This window comes from Salmo salar, chromosome 19, assembly GCF_965601325.2.
Source record: "Salmo salar chromosome 19, fSalSal1, whole genome shotgun sequence".
Lineage (NCBI taxonomy): Eukaryota > Metazoa > Chordata > Actinopteri > Salmoniformes > Salmonidae > Salmo > Salmo salar.
The window spans coordinates 6,272,501-6,288,372 of NC_138309.1; the positions used below are offsets into that span (position 1 = coordinate 6,272,501).

At 43.5% G+C, this 15,872-nt stretch overlaps 1 protein-coding gene across 3 annotated transcripts in view; it reads left to right on the forward strand.

The window, feature by feature from the left end:
• The window catches only part of LOC106578343 (zinc finger protein 281), a 76,812-nt gene extending 66,665 nt beyond the window's left edge, over positions 1-10,147 (forward strand). For all 3 annotated transcript variants that reach the window (XM_082965580.1, XM_045702002.2, XM_082965579.1), the window contains exons 6-7: positions 2,031-2,149; positions 2,739-10,147. In XM_082965580.1, the coding sequence (XP_082821706.1) occupies positions 2,031-2,149; positions 2,739-4,379 (1,760 nt within the window). In that variant the 3' untranslated portion in view covers positions 4,380-10,147. The remainder of the gene's footprint in view (positions 1-2,030; positions 2,150-2,738) is intronic.
• Positions 10,148-15,872: the final 5,725 nt, after the last annotated feature.

A 15,872-nucleotide genomic window follows, 5' to 3' on the forward strand; every position in this document is an offset into this window, starting at 1 on the left:
GCATTAGACACCCCCCACCCCTTGGCTTCAACCCTTCTAATTTAGTGTAACTGCGCGCACAACCCATGTGGAATTCTGGGTCTCTGGCAGCATTTAACTGCCGATCTGCAGTCAAGAACTGCAAGTTTATCTCAGCCTATGCTGCCCTTCAGTCCCTTGACTTTTTGACCCTGACGGAGACATGGATCACCCCAGAGAACACAGCTACTCCAGCTGCTTTTTCTTCATCTGACTGTTTTCTCATAGTCTGAGATCATCTGGTTATCACGGTGGTGGCACAGCTCTACTCATTTTCTCTCCCTTTCACTTGTCCATCTCCTCATTTGAATTCCATGCCACAATCTGAGGTGCAGTTAACTCTAATCAACTTATCCTCTGCAGCAGAGGTAACTCTGGTTGATATGCCAAGAGTGTGCAAAGCTGTCATCAAGGCAAAGGGTGGCTACTTTGAAGAATCTCAAATATAAAATATATTTTGATTGAACACTTTCTTGTTACTACATGATTCCATGTGTTTCATAGCTTTGATGTCTTCACTATTAATCTACAATGTGCCCGGGCAGAGATGGATACCTGGTCGATGGAGTGGACCAAAAGGAGAAACTGGACTTGGGGCCAGGTAATAGACAGGTATCGTAGCCTACCGGGGAAGAACGAGAGGCAGCCCCAAAACATATTTTTTTTTTGGGGGGGGGGCACACGGGTAGTTTGGCTTTTCGATTTCTATTTATCGCACTTCTTGTTGGCATGCAGTTCTCTGGCTCAAGGTAAAGAACTCCCTAAAGCCCCCGCCCATTCTGATTTGCATCATATTGCGCTCAATCATTCTACACACCAACTGTGTGATCACCTCAGACCGGCACACATCACACCGTCTCCCCGCTAGTATTGACGTGATGGTTGGCTGCGAGCCATCCTCTACCGACATGGCTTGCGGGTGTTTGTTCTTGATGTGATGCTTCATCGTGCTGGTACTACAAAGCTTGCAGCGAACTTCATCACCCTTTTGAACGAAATTGTCCCAGACAGAGCTGCGTTTGGCGTGCATCATTTCCCCTCAGTTCCCAAACAAGTATTAGCACCCTCTACAGTTAAAATGTGTTTTCACACCAAATACACATGCAACCAATTTTCATTCCACAAAATTAGACAACTTAACCTATAGACCGATAAGCATGACACGTCAAATGTATTTTCGGTGGCTAACCGACTAGGTAAGATATACAACACTTTGCAGAGAGCCTATCCAACTGACAATCTCTTAGAAAACAATATAAACTATTGGAACCAAGACTTAAAAGAACTGATGTTGGCACAAGATGGAGAGGAAGTTGGAGTATAACTAATGAAATTACAGTTAACGAAAATGTACCCTTAATCCAGTATAAACTAATGTATATAATTTAGATTCTACACCACAACGGCATAATCATGTCTTAAGTGTAAAATTAACAATGGTTCAATAATCCATGCTTTCTGGGAATGCTATAAAGTCCAAAAGTTGTGGGCGGCGCTAGGAAGTTGGCTGTCAGATCAAAAGTTTACATTGTAATACTTCTATCTGTCTGTATATTTCAAGACATTGCATATGGGGATGTAGTGAGAGACCCAATGAGCTGGACGATTCTCTTCTCATCTTGAAAAAAACGTGTGTATATATAAAACTTGGTAATTAATCCGCCATCATTAACAATATGGAAAAATTGAATGATTTATAGAAATATTCAAATAGCATCGGTGACCGAGAAACGAATTGGTACAATTTAAGGCCATATGGCAAACAATAATGCAGGCACTAGGAATGGAGGTGTGAGCATGCGGGTCTGGGCAGACGAGATTTAGTTGTGGTGTGTATAAGTTTTTATATTTGGTGTAATTTTTATTTATATGTATAATAACGAATAATGACACGTCAGTCAATTGTGTAAAAAAAAAAAAAAACATTTACCTAGATCGGTTAATCGCTCGGCACTAGCTTTGAATGAGTAAATTTGGTTCCAACTGTGTCGGTTGTCCTATTCATTTCTCAGGAGAGAAGCCCTTCAGCTGTGACCAGTGTAACATGTGCTTCATCCAGAAGTACCACATGGAGCGGCACAAGAGGACCCACAGCGGAGAGAAGCCATACAGGTGTGACACCTGCCAACAGGTCAGTTAGTCACAAGGGTAGCTAGGATTTACCCTCAAACCAGAAACCCATATTGATTGACAACAGACCTGTGTTCAAATACTATTTAGGGTATTTCAATACTTTTAAAATATCTCTGAAATAAAGTATTTAGAAAAATGGCATAGATTTCAAGTAGTTGAATATTGGCATGTATTTGAAAATACTCATGTCAATACTCCATGCATTAAAACCCAGGTCTGTTTTGTCCTATGCTTATTTCAGATTATGTCTTTGGAAATAAGTATTTGAAAATGGTTTCAGCCATTTATAGGAATTTGAAAGTACAAATACTAAAATACCCAGGTTGGATTGACAATATGCCAATTCTTGATGTCACACTGTCTCAATCTAGCCTATTTGTTTGCTCATAATATAATGGATAATCCACAGTGTTGGATGCTTACAACGTGCTCTTATCACAGCCGTTTGGAACAGTAATGCTTGTTCGAGAGCACTTTGGGTGCATCTAACAGTGTACAAATGCATCTTGTTGTCGTTGATCCATTTGCTCAATCGGTTGACTACAACATTTTAAAATACTGTGCATCTCCCCCCGTTCACCCTGTAGTTTTTCTCGAGGACAGATCGGTTACTAAAGCACAAGCGGACCTGTGGAGAAGCCTTAAAGAAGGGCCTAGACCCCAGCATGCTGCAGCTGGCCGACACAGACATTGGCCACGGCAGCTACTCACTCACTCAGGGAAATGCTACTGCCACCTCTGGACGCAGGAGGGGCAAGTCCAAAAACGCAGGCGACGGCATCGAGCGCAAGCGTAAGAAGACTGTGGCCGCCACCGTGTCGTCGGGAAGCCTGCAGGACTACGGCATGGAGTGCTCCGACCTCGGGCCCAGCATGCAGGGCCGCACACCCAAGCTCGTCTTCAAGAAGGCCAATAAGTCCCTCAACTCCATGGAGGACGGGGGGCAGAAGCTGCTGTCTCAGAAGCAGGGCTCCATGGAGCTAGCGGCGGGCTCAGGGCTCGAGGCCATGGGCCTCCTCCAGGGCTCCTCTGGTGGGTGTGCCAAGCAGGCCCAGTCAGCCACCAAGCAGGCCCAGTCAGCCACCAGCAACAACTACGACGACGCCATGCAGTTTGTGAAGAAGCGTCGCTACCTCCAACATATGGCCAACAACGACTATGGGGCACCCTCCCTCCACATGGGCCAGCCCCAGTCCAGCAGTTTGATTCAGGGCTCGCTGGGCCACCACAACGAGCCCACCATGGCCATGCTGGATGCCTTGCCCCTGGACCTCAAGCACCATGACAAGTCATGCATCCAGGACGAGGTGCTCCAGAGCTTGCTGGACCACTACAGCCACAAGTCAGACAACTCGCACCACCACCATAGTGACGTAACCTTTGACCTCACCGACAGCAGTGGCCCGCACCACGTGGACCTGCAGCCGGCCGCACCTGTCACCCCAGAGCTGGTTGACGACTCACCCAACGGTGGCGACAAGCAGGTGGTGATGAGCGAGTACTCCAAATTCCTACTGCAGGCCCTAGAGCGCACCAGCCACAGTGGGCCCTTCCCCACTCTGGGTCCCAGCAGGCCCTTCCCTCTGCTCCCTAGCAGCTCCAGCCCCACAGGGACCCTCTTCCCTGACAAGCATGTCTACACTACATCCCCGCTGGAATGTGGCTACCCACCATCTATCTCCTTGCCGTTGCCCATCTCCACAGTCTCCTCTTCTTCGTTGTCATCCTCTAAGTCCCACTACGGCATGCTGGTAGGCTCCCCATCCCAGCCGGCCTTCCACCTCAATGGCCTGGAGGCGGCTAGCCACCAGCAGCTCACCCCGTCTCAGGAGCTTACCGAGCAGCTGGAGAAGCAGCACCACTCCCATGGGTTCCAGCTCACACCCCAGGAGCTGACAGCCGCCGGCGGGGCCACCAAGGAGCAGGGGGCCAAGGGTAACAGGAGCAACGGCACCAACGTCTCCAGCAACTACGCCCACCTGGATGCACCCAAGGAAGTGGACCTGCGGGCTGCCTACCAGATCGAGAACTTTGCCCAGGCCTTCGGCTCCCAGTTCAAGTCGGGCCGCCATACCCCGCTGGGTTACAGCGCTGACCTCAGGCCCGAGGTCGACCATCGAATACGGGCTACTGTGTCAGAATTCTCAGAGTTTACCAGTTTGTTAACTGACGTCAGCGAGCCAGTTAGTACAGGATCGAAAACCGCAACAAGCCAAAGTTTCAGGTAAGGGTTAAAAATAGGTGAACCTAGTTGTGGGTCTTGTTTTGTTTTTCTTTGTGTTCCTGTACCCTTCATTTTCTTCTTGTAGCGAGATAAAAAAAAAAATGAAACACTGCCATTAAATGTTGATAACCAGAACTCTACCAGGGACGTTTTTTAAGGCCTCAAATGCAATTTTGATATTTTTGTTGTATCTGTATTTAGTCTTTATTTTGTTAGTGTAGTTGCTATGATATGAACTAAACCTACATTTGTATGTAATTTTAAAACAAAAAATTAGGGGGTAGCTATGAACTTAATTATTTTTCTTTCACCTGTAACCTTTTGTTTTAACAATCATACAATAATAATAATTACGTTTGTGTCAGGGAAAAGCCCAGAATTCAAATGGGGAAAAAAAGTTATATCGTCTGTTACAAGAATTGTGTTACTCAGGAATTAAGGCAAAATTGTGTAATAAGGAGAACTTTGTATTATGAGATGCAATTGGCACACTTTTTACAGGTGTACTTTGAGACTACAAAGCTTTGTTACTATTTATCCCACGAGGAGGGCGGAAACAAAAAGACTGCAAAAACTGCAAAAACAATGGATCTTCCTGTTCAGTTTTCGTCATCAAACTCTTTCCGCTACTTATGGTACTTCTGTGTCAATGTGAAAACAACTGCTCACATTTCCTCCATAAAGGTCCACATGTAAAAGACTCGCTAACATGGAAACATGGATATTTATACACTCAAGAACTCATGGTGTACACACCCCAGCCTCAACAGAAAGAGGTTTCAACCCAAGGACCTTGGTGTGTGTGTGTGTGTGTGTGTGTGTGTGTGTGTGTGTGTGTGTGTGTGTGTGTGTGTGTGTGTGTGTGTGTGTGTCAAGTGGTGATATCTGTTTAGCCATGCACCCCTTTAGAATGCCCCCTTCAGTGGCCCATGACAAGGAAACCCACTGGCCCCATTAGTGACATTTCAACAATTATATTGTCACACATTTTTACCGCTTTGTCCTCCACTCCTGGCTGTTACCTTTTTTTGGCAATGGAAATCAAACAAGCACTTTTGAAAATTGTAATTGAAAACGAAAAACAACCCCCCTCAATTAAGGATGCGCAAAACAGTGATTTTTATTGGAGGAGAAAATTGAACAGGGGTGGGTGGATTAGAGCGTGAGGGTGTTCTGAAGGGAGGGTTAGACTGGGGTTGAACGGGTATGACCATGGCCATTTAGATGTGTAGTTGCTTTAGTCTTTTTGACTGGTCAGGTGGAGGGGTTGTACAAATTATGATTTGTTAGAATTGTATGTTACCCATTGTTATGAGAGATGTAGATATTATGCTGGAACTCCACTTTTTTTATTCCCACTCATGTACTAAGACTACTGGATGCAAAAATCTAACTATTTTTCCTTTATTTATTCTTAAAGATTTTCTCCGGTACTTGAGTATACTTTTTAGCCAGGATTTCTCAAAGTAACGCCCACGAGCCAAAGGTGGTCAATGAAAATTGCGTACTGTGTCACATATGTACACCACGTGATTCTCCCGCTCTATTGTGTGTGCGTCTTGCTAGCTGTCACTCAAATGGCAAAGGGCTGAAGCTCATTTGCTGAAACTAATTGGTAGGGGGGGATAGATGTAAGCAAAATGGTGGCTCACAGCTTCCAGAAAAGTGTCTTTCAAACTAGGGATTTCATGGCCAATTGAGGAAACAGTAATTCTGCTCATACAGTGGGGCAAAAAAGTATTTAGTCAGCCACCAATTGTGCAAGTTCTCCCATTTAAAAAGATGAGGCCTGAAATTTTCATCATAGGTACACTTCAACTATGACAGACAAAATGAGAAGAAAAAAAATCCAGAAAATCACATTGTAGGATTTTTAATAAATTTATTTGCAAATTATGGTGGAAAATAAGTATTTGGTCAATAACAAAAGTTTATCTCAATACTTTGTTATATACCCTTTGTTGGCAATGATACAGGTCAAACGTTTTCTGTACGTCTTCACAAGGTTTTCACACACTGTTGCTGGTATTTTGGCCCATTCCGCCATGCAGATCTCCTCTAGAGCAGTGATGTTTTGGGGCTGTCGCTGGGCAACACGGACTTTCAACTCCCTCCAAAGATTTTCTATGCGGTTGAGATCTGGAGACTGGCTAGGCCACTCCAGGACCTTGAAATGCTTCTTACGAAGCCACTCCTTCGTTGCCCGGGCGGTGTGTTTGGGATCATTGTCATGCTGTAAGACCCAGCCACGTTTCATCTTCAATGCCCTTGCTGATGGAAGGAGGTTTTCACTCAAAATCTCACGATACATGGCCCCATTCATTCTTTCCTTTACACGGATTAGTCGTCCTGGTCCCTTTGCAGAAAAACAGCCCCAAAGCATGATGTTTCTACCCCCATGCTTCACAGTAGGTATGGTGTTCTTTGGATGCAACTCAGCATTCTTTGTCCTCCAAACACGACGAGTTGAGTTTTTACCAAAAAGTTATATTTTCGTTTCATCTGACCATATGACATTCTCCCAATCCTCTTATGGATCATCCAAATGCTCTCTAGCAAACTTCAGACGGGCCTGGACATGTACTGGCTTAAGCAGGGGGACACGTCTGGCACTGCAGGATTTGAGTACCTGGCGGCGTAGTGTGTTACTGATGGTAGGCTTTGTTACTTTCGTCCCAGCCCTCTGCAGGTCATTCACTAGGTCCCCCCGTGTGCTTCTGGGATTTTTGCTCACCGTTCTTGTGATCATTTTGACCCCACGGGGTGAGATCTTGCGTGGAGCCCCAGATCGAGGGAGATTATCAGTGGTCTTGTATGTCTTCCATTTCCTAATAATTGCTCCCACAGTTGATTTCTTCAAACCAAGCTGCTTACCTATTGCAGATTCAGTCTTCCCAGCCTGGTGCAGGTCTACAATTTTGTTTCTGGTGTCCTTTGACAGCTCTTTGGTCTTGGCCATAGTGGAGTTTGGAGTGTGACTGTTTGAGGTTGTGGACAGGTGTCTTTTATACTGATAACAAGTTCAAACAGGTGCCATTAATACAGGTAACGAGTGGAGGACAGAGGAGCCTCTTAACCTCTTGGGGCTAGGTGGGACGCTAGCGTGCCACCTGTGGTGCACTCCATCAACAGCAGGTGCATTTCAAGAGCGGCAAATTTGAATCCAAATAAATGTCAAAATTCAAATTTTTCAAAAATACAACTATGTTACACCATTTGAAAGATAAACATCTCCTTAATCTAACCACGTTTTACGATTTCAAAAAGGTTTTACGGCGAAAGCATAAATTTAGAGTATGTTAGGACAGTACATTTACAAGAGTTGTGTGTAATGTTTTGTCAAGTCAAAGACAGGGTCACCAAAACCATAAAACCAGCTAAAATGATACACTAACCTTTTACAATCTCCATCAGATGACACTCCTAGGACATTATGTTAGACAATGCATGCATTTTTAGTTCTATCAAGTTCATATTTATATCCAAAAACAGCGTTTTACTATGGCATTGATGTTGAGGAAATCGTTTCCCTCCAATAACCGGCAGTCAAGTCAGCGTCACAAATTAAATAATTAAAATTAGAAAACATTGGTAAAATATTATATTGTCATTTAAAGAATTATAGATTTACATCTTTTGAACGCAATCAACTTGCCAGATTTAAAAATAACCTTACTGGGAAATCACACTTTGCAATAATCTGAGCACTGTGCCCAGAAAAATACGCGTTGCGATACAGACTAGACGTCATGTTGGGGAGATCTAAAATCGAAAATACTATGTAAATAATCCATTACCTTTGATTCTCTTCATCAGATGTCACTTCCAGGTATCACAGGTCCATAACGAATGTAGTTTTGTTCAAAAAAGCTCATCATTTATGTCCAAAAATCTCCGTCTCGTTAGCACATGATGTAAGCCAGCCGGACTTCTCGTCATGAACGAGGGGAAAAAATATATTTCCGTTCGTTCAAACATGTCAAACGTTGTATAGCATAAATCATTAGGGCCTTTTTTAACCAGAACATGAATAATATTCAAGGTGGACGAATGCATAGCCTTTTATAACGTATTGGAACGAGGGTACCCAACATGAAGTAGCGCGCCAGGTGTCTAATGGGACATCACCGTTCCATGGCTCTTGTTCGGTCAGATCTCCCTCCAGAAGACTCAAAACACTTTGTAAAGGCTGGTGACATCTAGTGGAAGCAATAGGAAGTGCCAAAATATTCCTAAACCCCTGTGTTTTTCAATGGGATAGGTTTAAAGTCAATACAACACATCAGGTATCCACTTCCTGTCAGAAAATGTCTCAGGGTTTTGCCCTGAGGGAAACTTTAGAGTGTTTTCTATCCATATATAATAAGTATATGCATATTCTAGTTACTGGGTAGGATTAGTAACCAGATTAAATCGGGTACATTTTTTTTATCCAGACGTGCAAATGCTGCCCCCTAGACCCAACAGGTTAAAGAAGAAGTTACAGGTCTGTGAGAGCCAGAAATCTTGCTTGTTTGTAGGTGACCAAATACTTATTTCCCACCATAATTTGCAAATAAATTCATAAAAAATCCTACAATGTGATTTTCTGAAGAAAAAAAATTATTCTAATTTTGTCTGTCATAGTTGACGTGTACCTATGATGACAATTACAGGCCTCATCTTTTTAAGTGGGAGAACTTGCACAATTGGTGGCTGACTAAATACTTTTTTGCCCCACTGTATATATTATGCATGTATGAACTACACAATGACACATCCAGTTCAAAGCTGGAGGTAAAAAAAAACTTGCTACTCGCCAAAGTGCCCGATCATGTCTTTAACCTAGCAAGAGTTTATTTTTACAGAATGTTTTGAAAGTGCAAGTATTCACTGCACCTCAATCTGTCTTCACCCTATGAAATCAGGCCTGATACTGAAAATAACCTCGGTGATATAGGCTCAACTTCACGTTATAAATCTCCCCCCCCCCCCCCCCAAAAAAAAAATGCAGTCCTTCAAACATTGCGAGAATATACAATGGCCTTTGTCTTCTGCGGCTCAAGCCTTTTCTCTCCTGGGAGCCAGGGTTGATCTTTTCCTACATCTGCTCAGATCTCAGGAAACAAAAGACTGGCTGGCCGGCCACTTCAATCCAAAACACACACTATGCGTTTAAAGAAAGAGCGAGAGGCTGAGAGAAACAAACGATAGGATTGACCTAAATATACCTCATATCACTGTTGAAGCTTCAGAAAGCAGGAACACATGTTTCATGTATGTAGTGAAAATACTTGTAGTATAGGTTAAACATATTGCATAATCATGTAACACTGCTTGTGTTTACAATTATAGAAGAGCAATTGACTTGTTGAAATGCAAAATGTATTATCTTTTTTTTTGTCTGTAAAGCATTCACGCCAAGCAGTGTTGCATTCTAGGTGCCTCATAGAAACTTTCATTTCTCTTATGTTGTTATATCCTTTATTTTTGTTACTTGCCCTGAATGTTTTCATATCTCTAGAAGGATATTGTTTACAAAAATGTACAAAAACACTAAAAGTTTGTTCATTTGGTTTCTTCCAATATGCATGATATGATGATTTTTGGATGGCCCTTTTTTCTGATCGTCACCACAAGACCTAATGTTGTCGCTGATGCTTCCCCATCCCTGTCCTTTTTGTTCTAGACCATTGTGATATGATTTACAGGGCTGTACATGTTACTGCATTTATAAACTGATTAGAGAAGCCAATAAACATTTTTTTACGAAAAAGAAACGACTAGACTTTATTGGTGTAGTGAAGAGTGAAGTCTTTGACAACAATTGTCATTTTGTAATGGTTTGAACCACAAGACTGGCAAGAACTCACATTTTGGTGATTGGATTAACTCACAATTATCTTTTGCAAGATTTGATTTACAGGGGAAAAGTGCACTCTCCAAAGAACAGGAATATCAATGTTAGCGTGATTTGAACCCTGATGCATGGCATTGTAGCATTACAAATCTTGCTAATATATTCTTTAATAAAAAATGTAAATGCTCTATCTATTCAAAGCAGACGCTAACAGCCGTATTCTGTGACTGGTAAGTGACCTGGCATAATCATTCTCTACATCGGTGTTTCCCAACTGGGGGTACGTGTACCCCTAGGAGTATGTGGGCATTCCCCAGGGGGTATGTGGAAATAAAAAATGTCTAAATGTGAAGAAAAATATTATTGGGAATATTACATATGTTCAAGTTATTTAAATGTTAATAGGCAGGAAAACATTTACGGTGGTCACTGGTGTGAAATCTCTTATTTGAAATGTATAGGCCTTTTTTACTTAAGTTTTGGTGCGTGTGCATTGCACCGTCTTCAAATCAAAGTTTATTTGTCACGTGTGCCGAATACAACAGGTTAGAGCCTGAAATTCTTGCTTACAGGCTCTAACCAATAGTGCAAAAAAGGTATTAGGTAAACAATAGCTAAGTAAAGAAATAAAACAGTAAAAAGACAGGCTATATACAGTAGTGAGGCTATAAAAGTAGTGAGGCTACATAGACACCGGTTAGTCAGGCTGATTTTGAGGTATTATGTGCATGTAGATATGGTTAAAGTGACTGTATATAATGATCAGAGAGTAGCAGTAGCGTAAAAGAGGGGTTGGTGGGTGGCGGGACACAATGCAGATAGCCCGGGTAGCCAATGTGCGGGGGCACTGGTTGGTTGGGCCAATTGAGGTAGTATGTACATGAATGTGTAGTTAAAGTGACTATGCATATATGATTAGCAGCAGCATAAAAAAGTGGGCGGGGGGGGCACACAATGCAAATAGTCCGGGTAGCCATTTGATGACCTGTTCAGGAGTCTTATTGCTTGGGGGTAAAAACGGTTGAAGCCTTTTTGTCCTAGACTTGGCACTCCGGTTCTGCTTGCCATGCGGTAGTAGAGAGAACTGTCTATGACTGGGTTGGCTGGGGTCTTTGACAATTTTTAGGGCCTTCCTCTGACACCGCCTGGTGTAGAGGTCCTGGATGGCAGGCAGCTTAGCCCCAGTGATGTACTGGGCCGTACGCACTACCCTCTGTAGTGCCTTGCGGTCGGAGGCCGAGCAATTGCCGTACCAGGCAATGATGCAACCAGTCAGGATGCTCTCTGTTGCAGCTGTAGAACCTTTTGAGGATCCCAGGACCCATGCCAAATCTTTTTAGTTTCCTGAGGGGTAATAGGCTTTGCCGTGCCCTCTTCACGGGTGTGTTTGGACCATGTTAGTTTGTTGGTGATGTGGACACCAAGGAAGTTGAAGCTCTCAACCTGCTCCACCACAGCCCCGTGGATGAGAATATCTAGCCTCCGCCCACCTGCCTGTTGGATCAATGGTTGATCATCTGCTCGCACCAACATGATATTTTGCACCGTGCGCTAGATTTCCTGCTGCTGTTATTCTCGCAGAAACTGATTTGATTAGATAGTCTTCACTGCATCAACAGCTAACATTGTCAAATAACATAGTGTGCCGTAGGATCGACGACATGGGCGTTGATCTTGGGGTGGAAAAAATTATTCCAGTCTATTTTCTCTGCAGTTGGCCGAATCAACTGATGTCAGTGGGGAAGCCCAGTTGATTGTGTGTGTGCGATACAGGACATTTTTGGAAATTTAATTGAGCACATTCTGTTCACCAAGAAGCTAACGGGGAGAACTACAGGTGAGAATGTGTTTCACGTTGACTGCATTTTCTAAGAGCACAATCTGGATTGGAAATCCTGTCTTCATGTGTATGGATTTTGTTGCATCAATGCCTGGGAGAGTGAAATGAAACTATCATTCACAGGAAGGCATTGGCCAGCAAGAGGAGTCCTGAGTTACGTGATATTTTGAATGACCAAGTGAAAATTCTTAACTTTATCCAGTCTAGGCCTCTGAATTACCGACTATGAAAGGCTGTGTGATGACAGTGGGACTGAGCACCAGCAGCTACTGCTTCACACTGACGTCCGTTGGCTATCCAGAGGGAGAACGCTACAGAGGCTTATTGAGCTGCGCACCAGTGATTTTCTGTATGAGCACTCATGCCCCCTTTTGGATGTGTTCACGGACACAGACTGGGGAGCCTGCCTTGCCAATCTTGCGGAAATCTAACTCTGCTAGGTAAAGACACACATTCTAAACATGTATGACAAAGCGTGTGGATTCATGAAGATCAAACTCTGGGAAAGGAACTGTGAAGATATCAGTTGTTTACAGCAGCTTGACACCTACCTTTCTATATGTGATGTTGACAGAGCTCCTATGGTGCAAATAGAAAGTTCACATTTATCCAAACTCAACACTGAGTTCAACTCCTACTTCCCTGACATTGAAAACAAGTCTGCCAAACTTGACTGGGTGCGTAAACCTAATTTTGGTCAAATGTATACCTAATCTATGAATCACAACGGTCGCATGAGGGGGTATTTCTAGTGTTTAGAGCGTTGGGCCTGAGCGTTGGTCCAGCTGACAAGGTAAAAATATGTTCTGCTCCTCCTGAGCAAGGCAGTTGCTGGTTCAGTTGGGTTAAATGCGGAAGACACATGTACAACTGAATGCCTTCAACTGACAACTGACTAGCTATTTCCCTTTCAGGCAGGTCAGTGTTTTAGGGGTACAGTACCCCAAAACAGTTGGGAACCCCCGCTCAACATCACTCGGTCATTCATTTAGTTATCATTTTGTTCCTCAACACAGTCAGCTGTGTACCCAACCTTAAGTTTGCCAACATTGTTCCATGTCTTGTGTTTTGGTAACACTTTACATTAAGATACCCTTTAAAGGGGTTCTTAGTTAAGACTGTTAAGAATCATTTAATATGAATTAGAATTTAATGGGTTAAAAAATATAAATGCAACATGTAAAGTGTTGGTCTGTTTTCCATACACACAAAAAAAGCTTATTTCTCTCAATTTTGTGCACCAATTTAGAGCGCATTTGTGAGAGCATTTCTCCTTTGCCAAGAGTCAATTCACCTGACAGGTGTGGCATATCAAGAAGCTGATAAAATAGCATGATTATTACACAGGTGCACCTTGTGTTGGGGACAAAAGGCCACTCTAAAATGTGTAGTTTTGTCACACAACACAATACCACAGATGTCTCAAGTTTTGAGGGACTGCGGGAATGTCCACCAGAGCTCTTGCAGGATAATATGAATGTTAATTTCTCTACCACAGGCTGCCTCCAATGTCGTTTTAGAGAATTTGGCTGTACGTCTAACCGGCCTCTCAACTGCAGACTTGTGTATGGCGTTGTGGCCGAGCGGTTTGCTGATGTCAACGTTGTGAACCTAGTGCCCCATTGTGGCGGTGGTGTTATGTTATGGGCAGGCAAAGCTACAGACAATGAACATAGTTGCATTTTATCAATGGCAATTTGAATGCACAGAGATACCGTGACGAGAACCTGAGGTCCATTGGTGTGCCATTCATCCGCCGCCATCAACTCATGTTTCAACATGATAATGCATAGCCCCATGTCACAAGGATCTGTACACAAGTCCTGGTAGCTGAAAATGTCCCAGTTCTTACATGGCCTGCAAATTCACTAGATATGTTACCCATTGAGCACGTTTGGGATACTCTGGATCGATGTGTACTACAGCGTGTTCCAGTTCCCGCCAATATCCACAAACTAACCGCCATTGAAGAGGAGTGGGACAACATTCCACAGACCACAATCAACAGCCTGATCAACTCTATGCAAAGGAGATGTGTTGCGCTGCGTGAGGCAAATGGCGGTCACACCAGATACTGACCCACGCCCCTACCTTTTTAAGGTATCTATGTGACCAACAGATGAATATCTTTATTCCCAGTCATGTGAAATCCATAGATTAGGGCCTAATTCATTTATTTCTAATGACAGATTTCTTTATATGAACTGTAGCTCAGTAAAATCTTTGAAATTGTTGCGTTTATATTTTTGTTCAGTGCATCTATAAAGTAATAATTAACTACTAATGTAAACCTTTAACAACCCAATTAGTGTTCTTTAATGTAAGGAGTTACCAATGTTTTCATATCATGCCTTTAGGCCTATTTCGGCAAGTCTTCAGTTTTTCCCCTTTAGATGTAAGTAATTATATTTATTGTAAAGCCTCTTCTGATGTTCCATTATCTTTTTTTCTCTCTAATTTAGCTTAATAGACATCGCCAGCTTGTAATCCTAAAACCTGGAAATTAGTTACCTCTGGTTCGTTCAGCCATCCCCTATGGGAAAAATTAATAGGGTTTTGGAATAAAAATAAGGTCTGAGGTATGAGATAATAGCAGTCAGTTAACATGACCTTTATGAATTATGAAGCCTTTATCTGGTTTTTATTATACGAATGCTTCAAAATTCACAGTGACGTTAGCTGATGAAGATTAATTTCATAGGAAATCTTGTACATTTTGTTCTATCACGGAACAGAAACCGGCTGCGCCATCGTGCATAAATGTACACTGCTCAAAAAAATAAAGGGAACACTTAAACAACACAATGAAACTCCAAGTCAATCACACTTCTGTGAAATCAAACTGTCCACTTAGGAAGCAACACTGATTGACAATAAATTTCACATGCTGTTGTGCAAATGGAATAGACAACAGGTGGAAATTATATGCAATTAGCAAGACACCCGCAATAAAGGAGTGGTTCGGCAGGTGGTGACCACAGACCACTTCTCAGTTCTTATGCTTCCTGGCTGATGTTTTGGTCACTTTTGAATGCTGGCGGTGCTTTCACTCTAGTGGTAGCATGAGACGGAGTCTACAACCCACACAAGTGGCTCAGGTAGTGCAGCTCATCCAGGATGGCACATCAATGCGAGCTGTGGCAAGAAGGTTTGCTGTGTCTGTCAGCGTAGTGTCCAGAGCATGGAGGCGCTACCAGGAGACAGGCCAGTACATCAGGAGACGTGGAGGAGGCCGTAGGAGGGCAACAACCCAGCAGCAGGACCGCTACCTCCGCCTTTGTGCAAGGAGGAGCAGGAGGAGCACTGCCAGAGCCCTGCAAAATGACCTCCAGCAGGCCACAAATGTGCATGTGTCTGCTCAAACGGTCAGAAACAGACTCCATGAGGGTGGTATGAGGGCCCGACGTCCACAGGTGGGGGTTGTGCTTACAGCCCAACATCGTGCAGGACGTTTGGCATTTGCCAGAGAACACCAAGATTGGCAAATTCGCCACTGGTGCCCTGTGCTCTTCACAGATGAAAGCAGGTTCACACTGAGCATGTGACAGAGTCTGGAGACGCCGTGGAGAACGTTCTGCTGCCTGCAACATCCTCCAGCATGACCGGTTTGGCGGTGGGTCAGTCATGGTGTGGGGTGGCATTTCTTTGGGGGGCCGCACAGCCCTCCATGTGCTCGCCAGAGGTAGCCTGACTGCCATTAGGTACTGAGATGAGATTCTCAGACCCCTTGTGAGACCATATGCTGGTGCGGTTGGCCCTGGGTTCCTCCTAATGCAAGACAATGCTAGACCTCATGTGGCTGGAGTGTATCAGCAGTT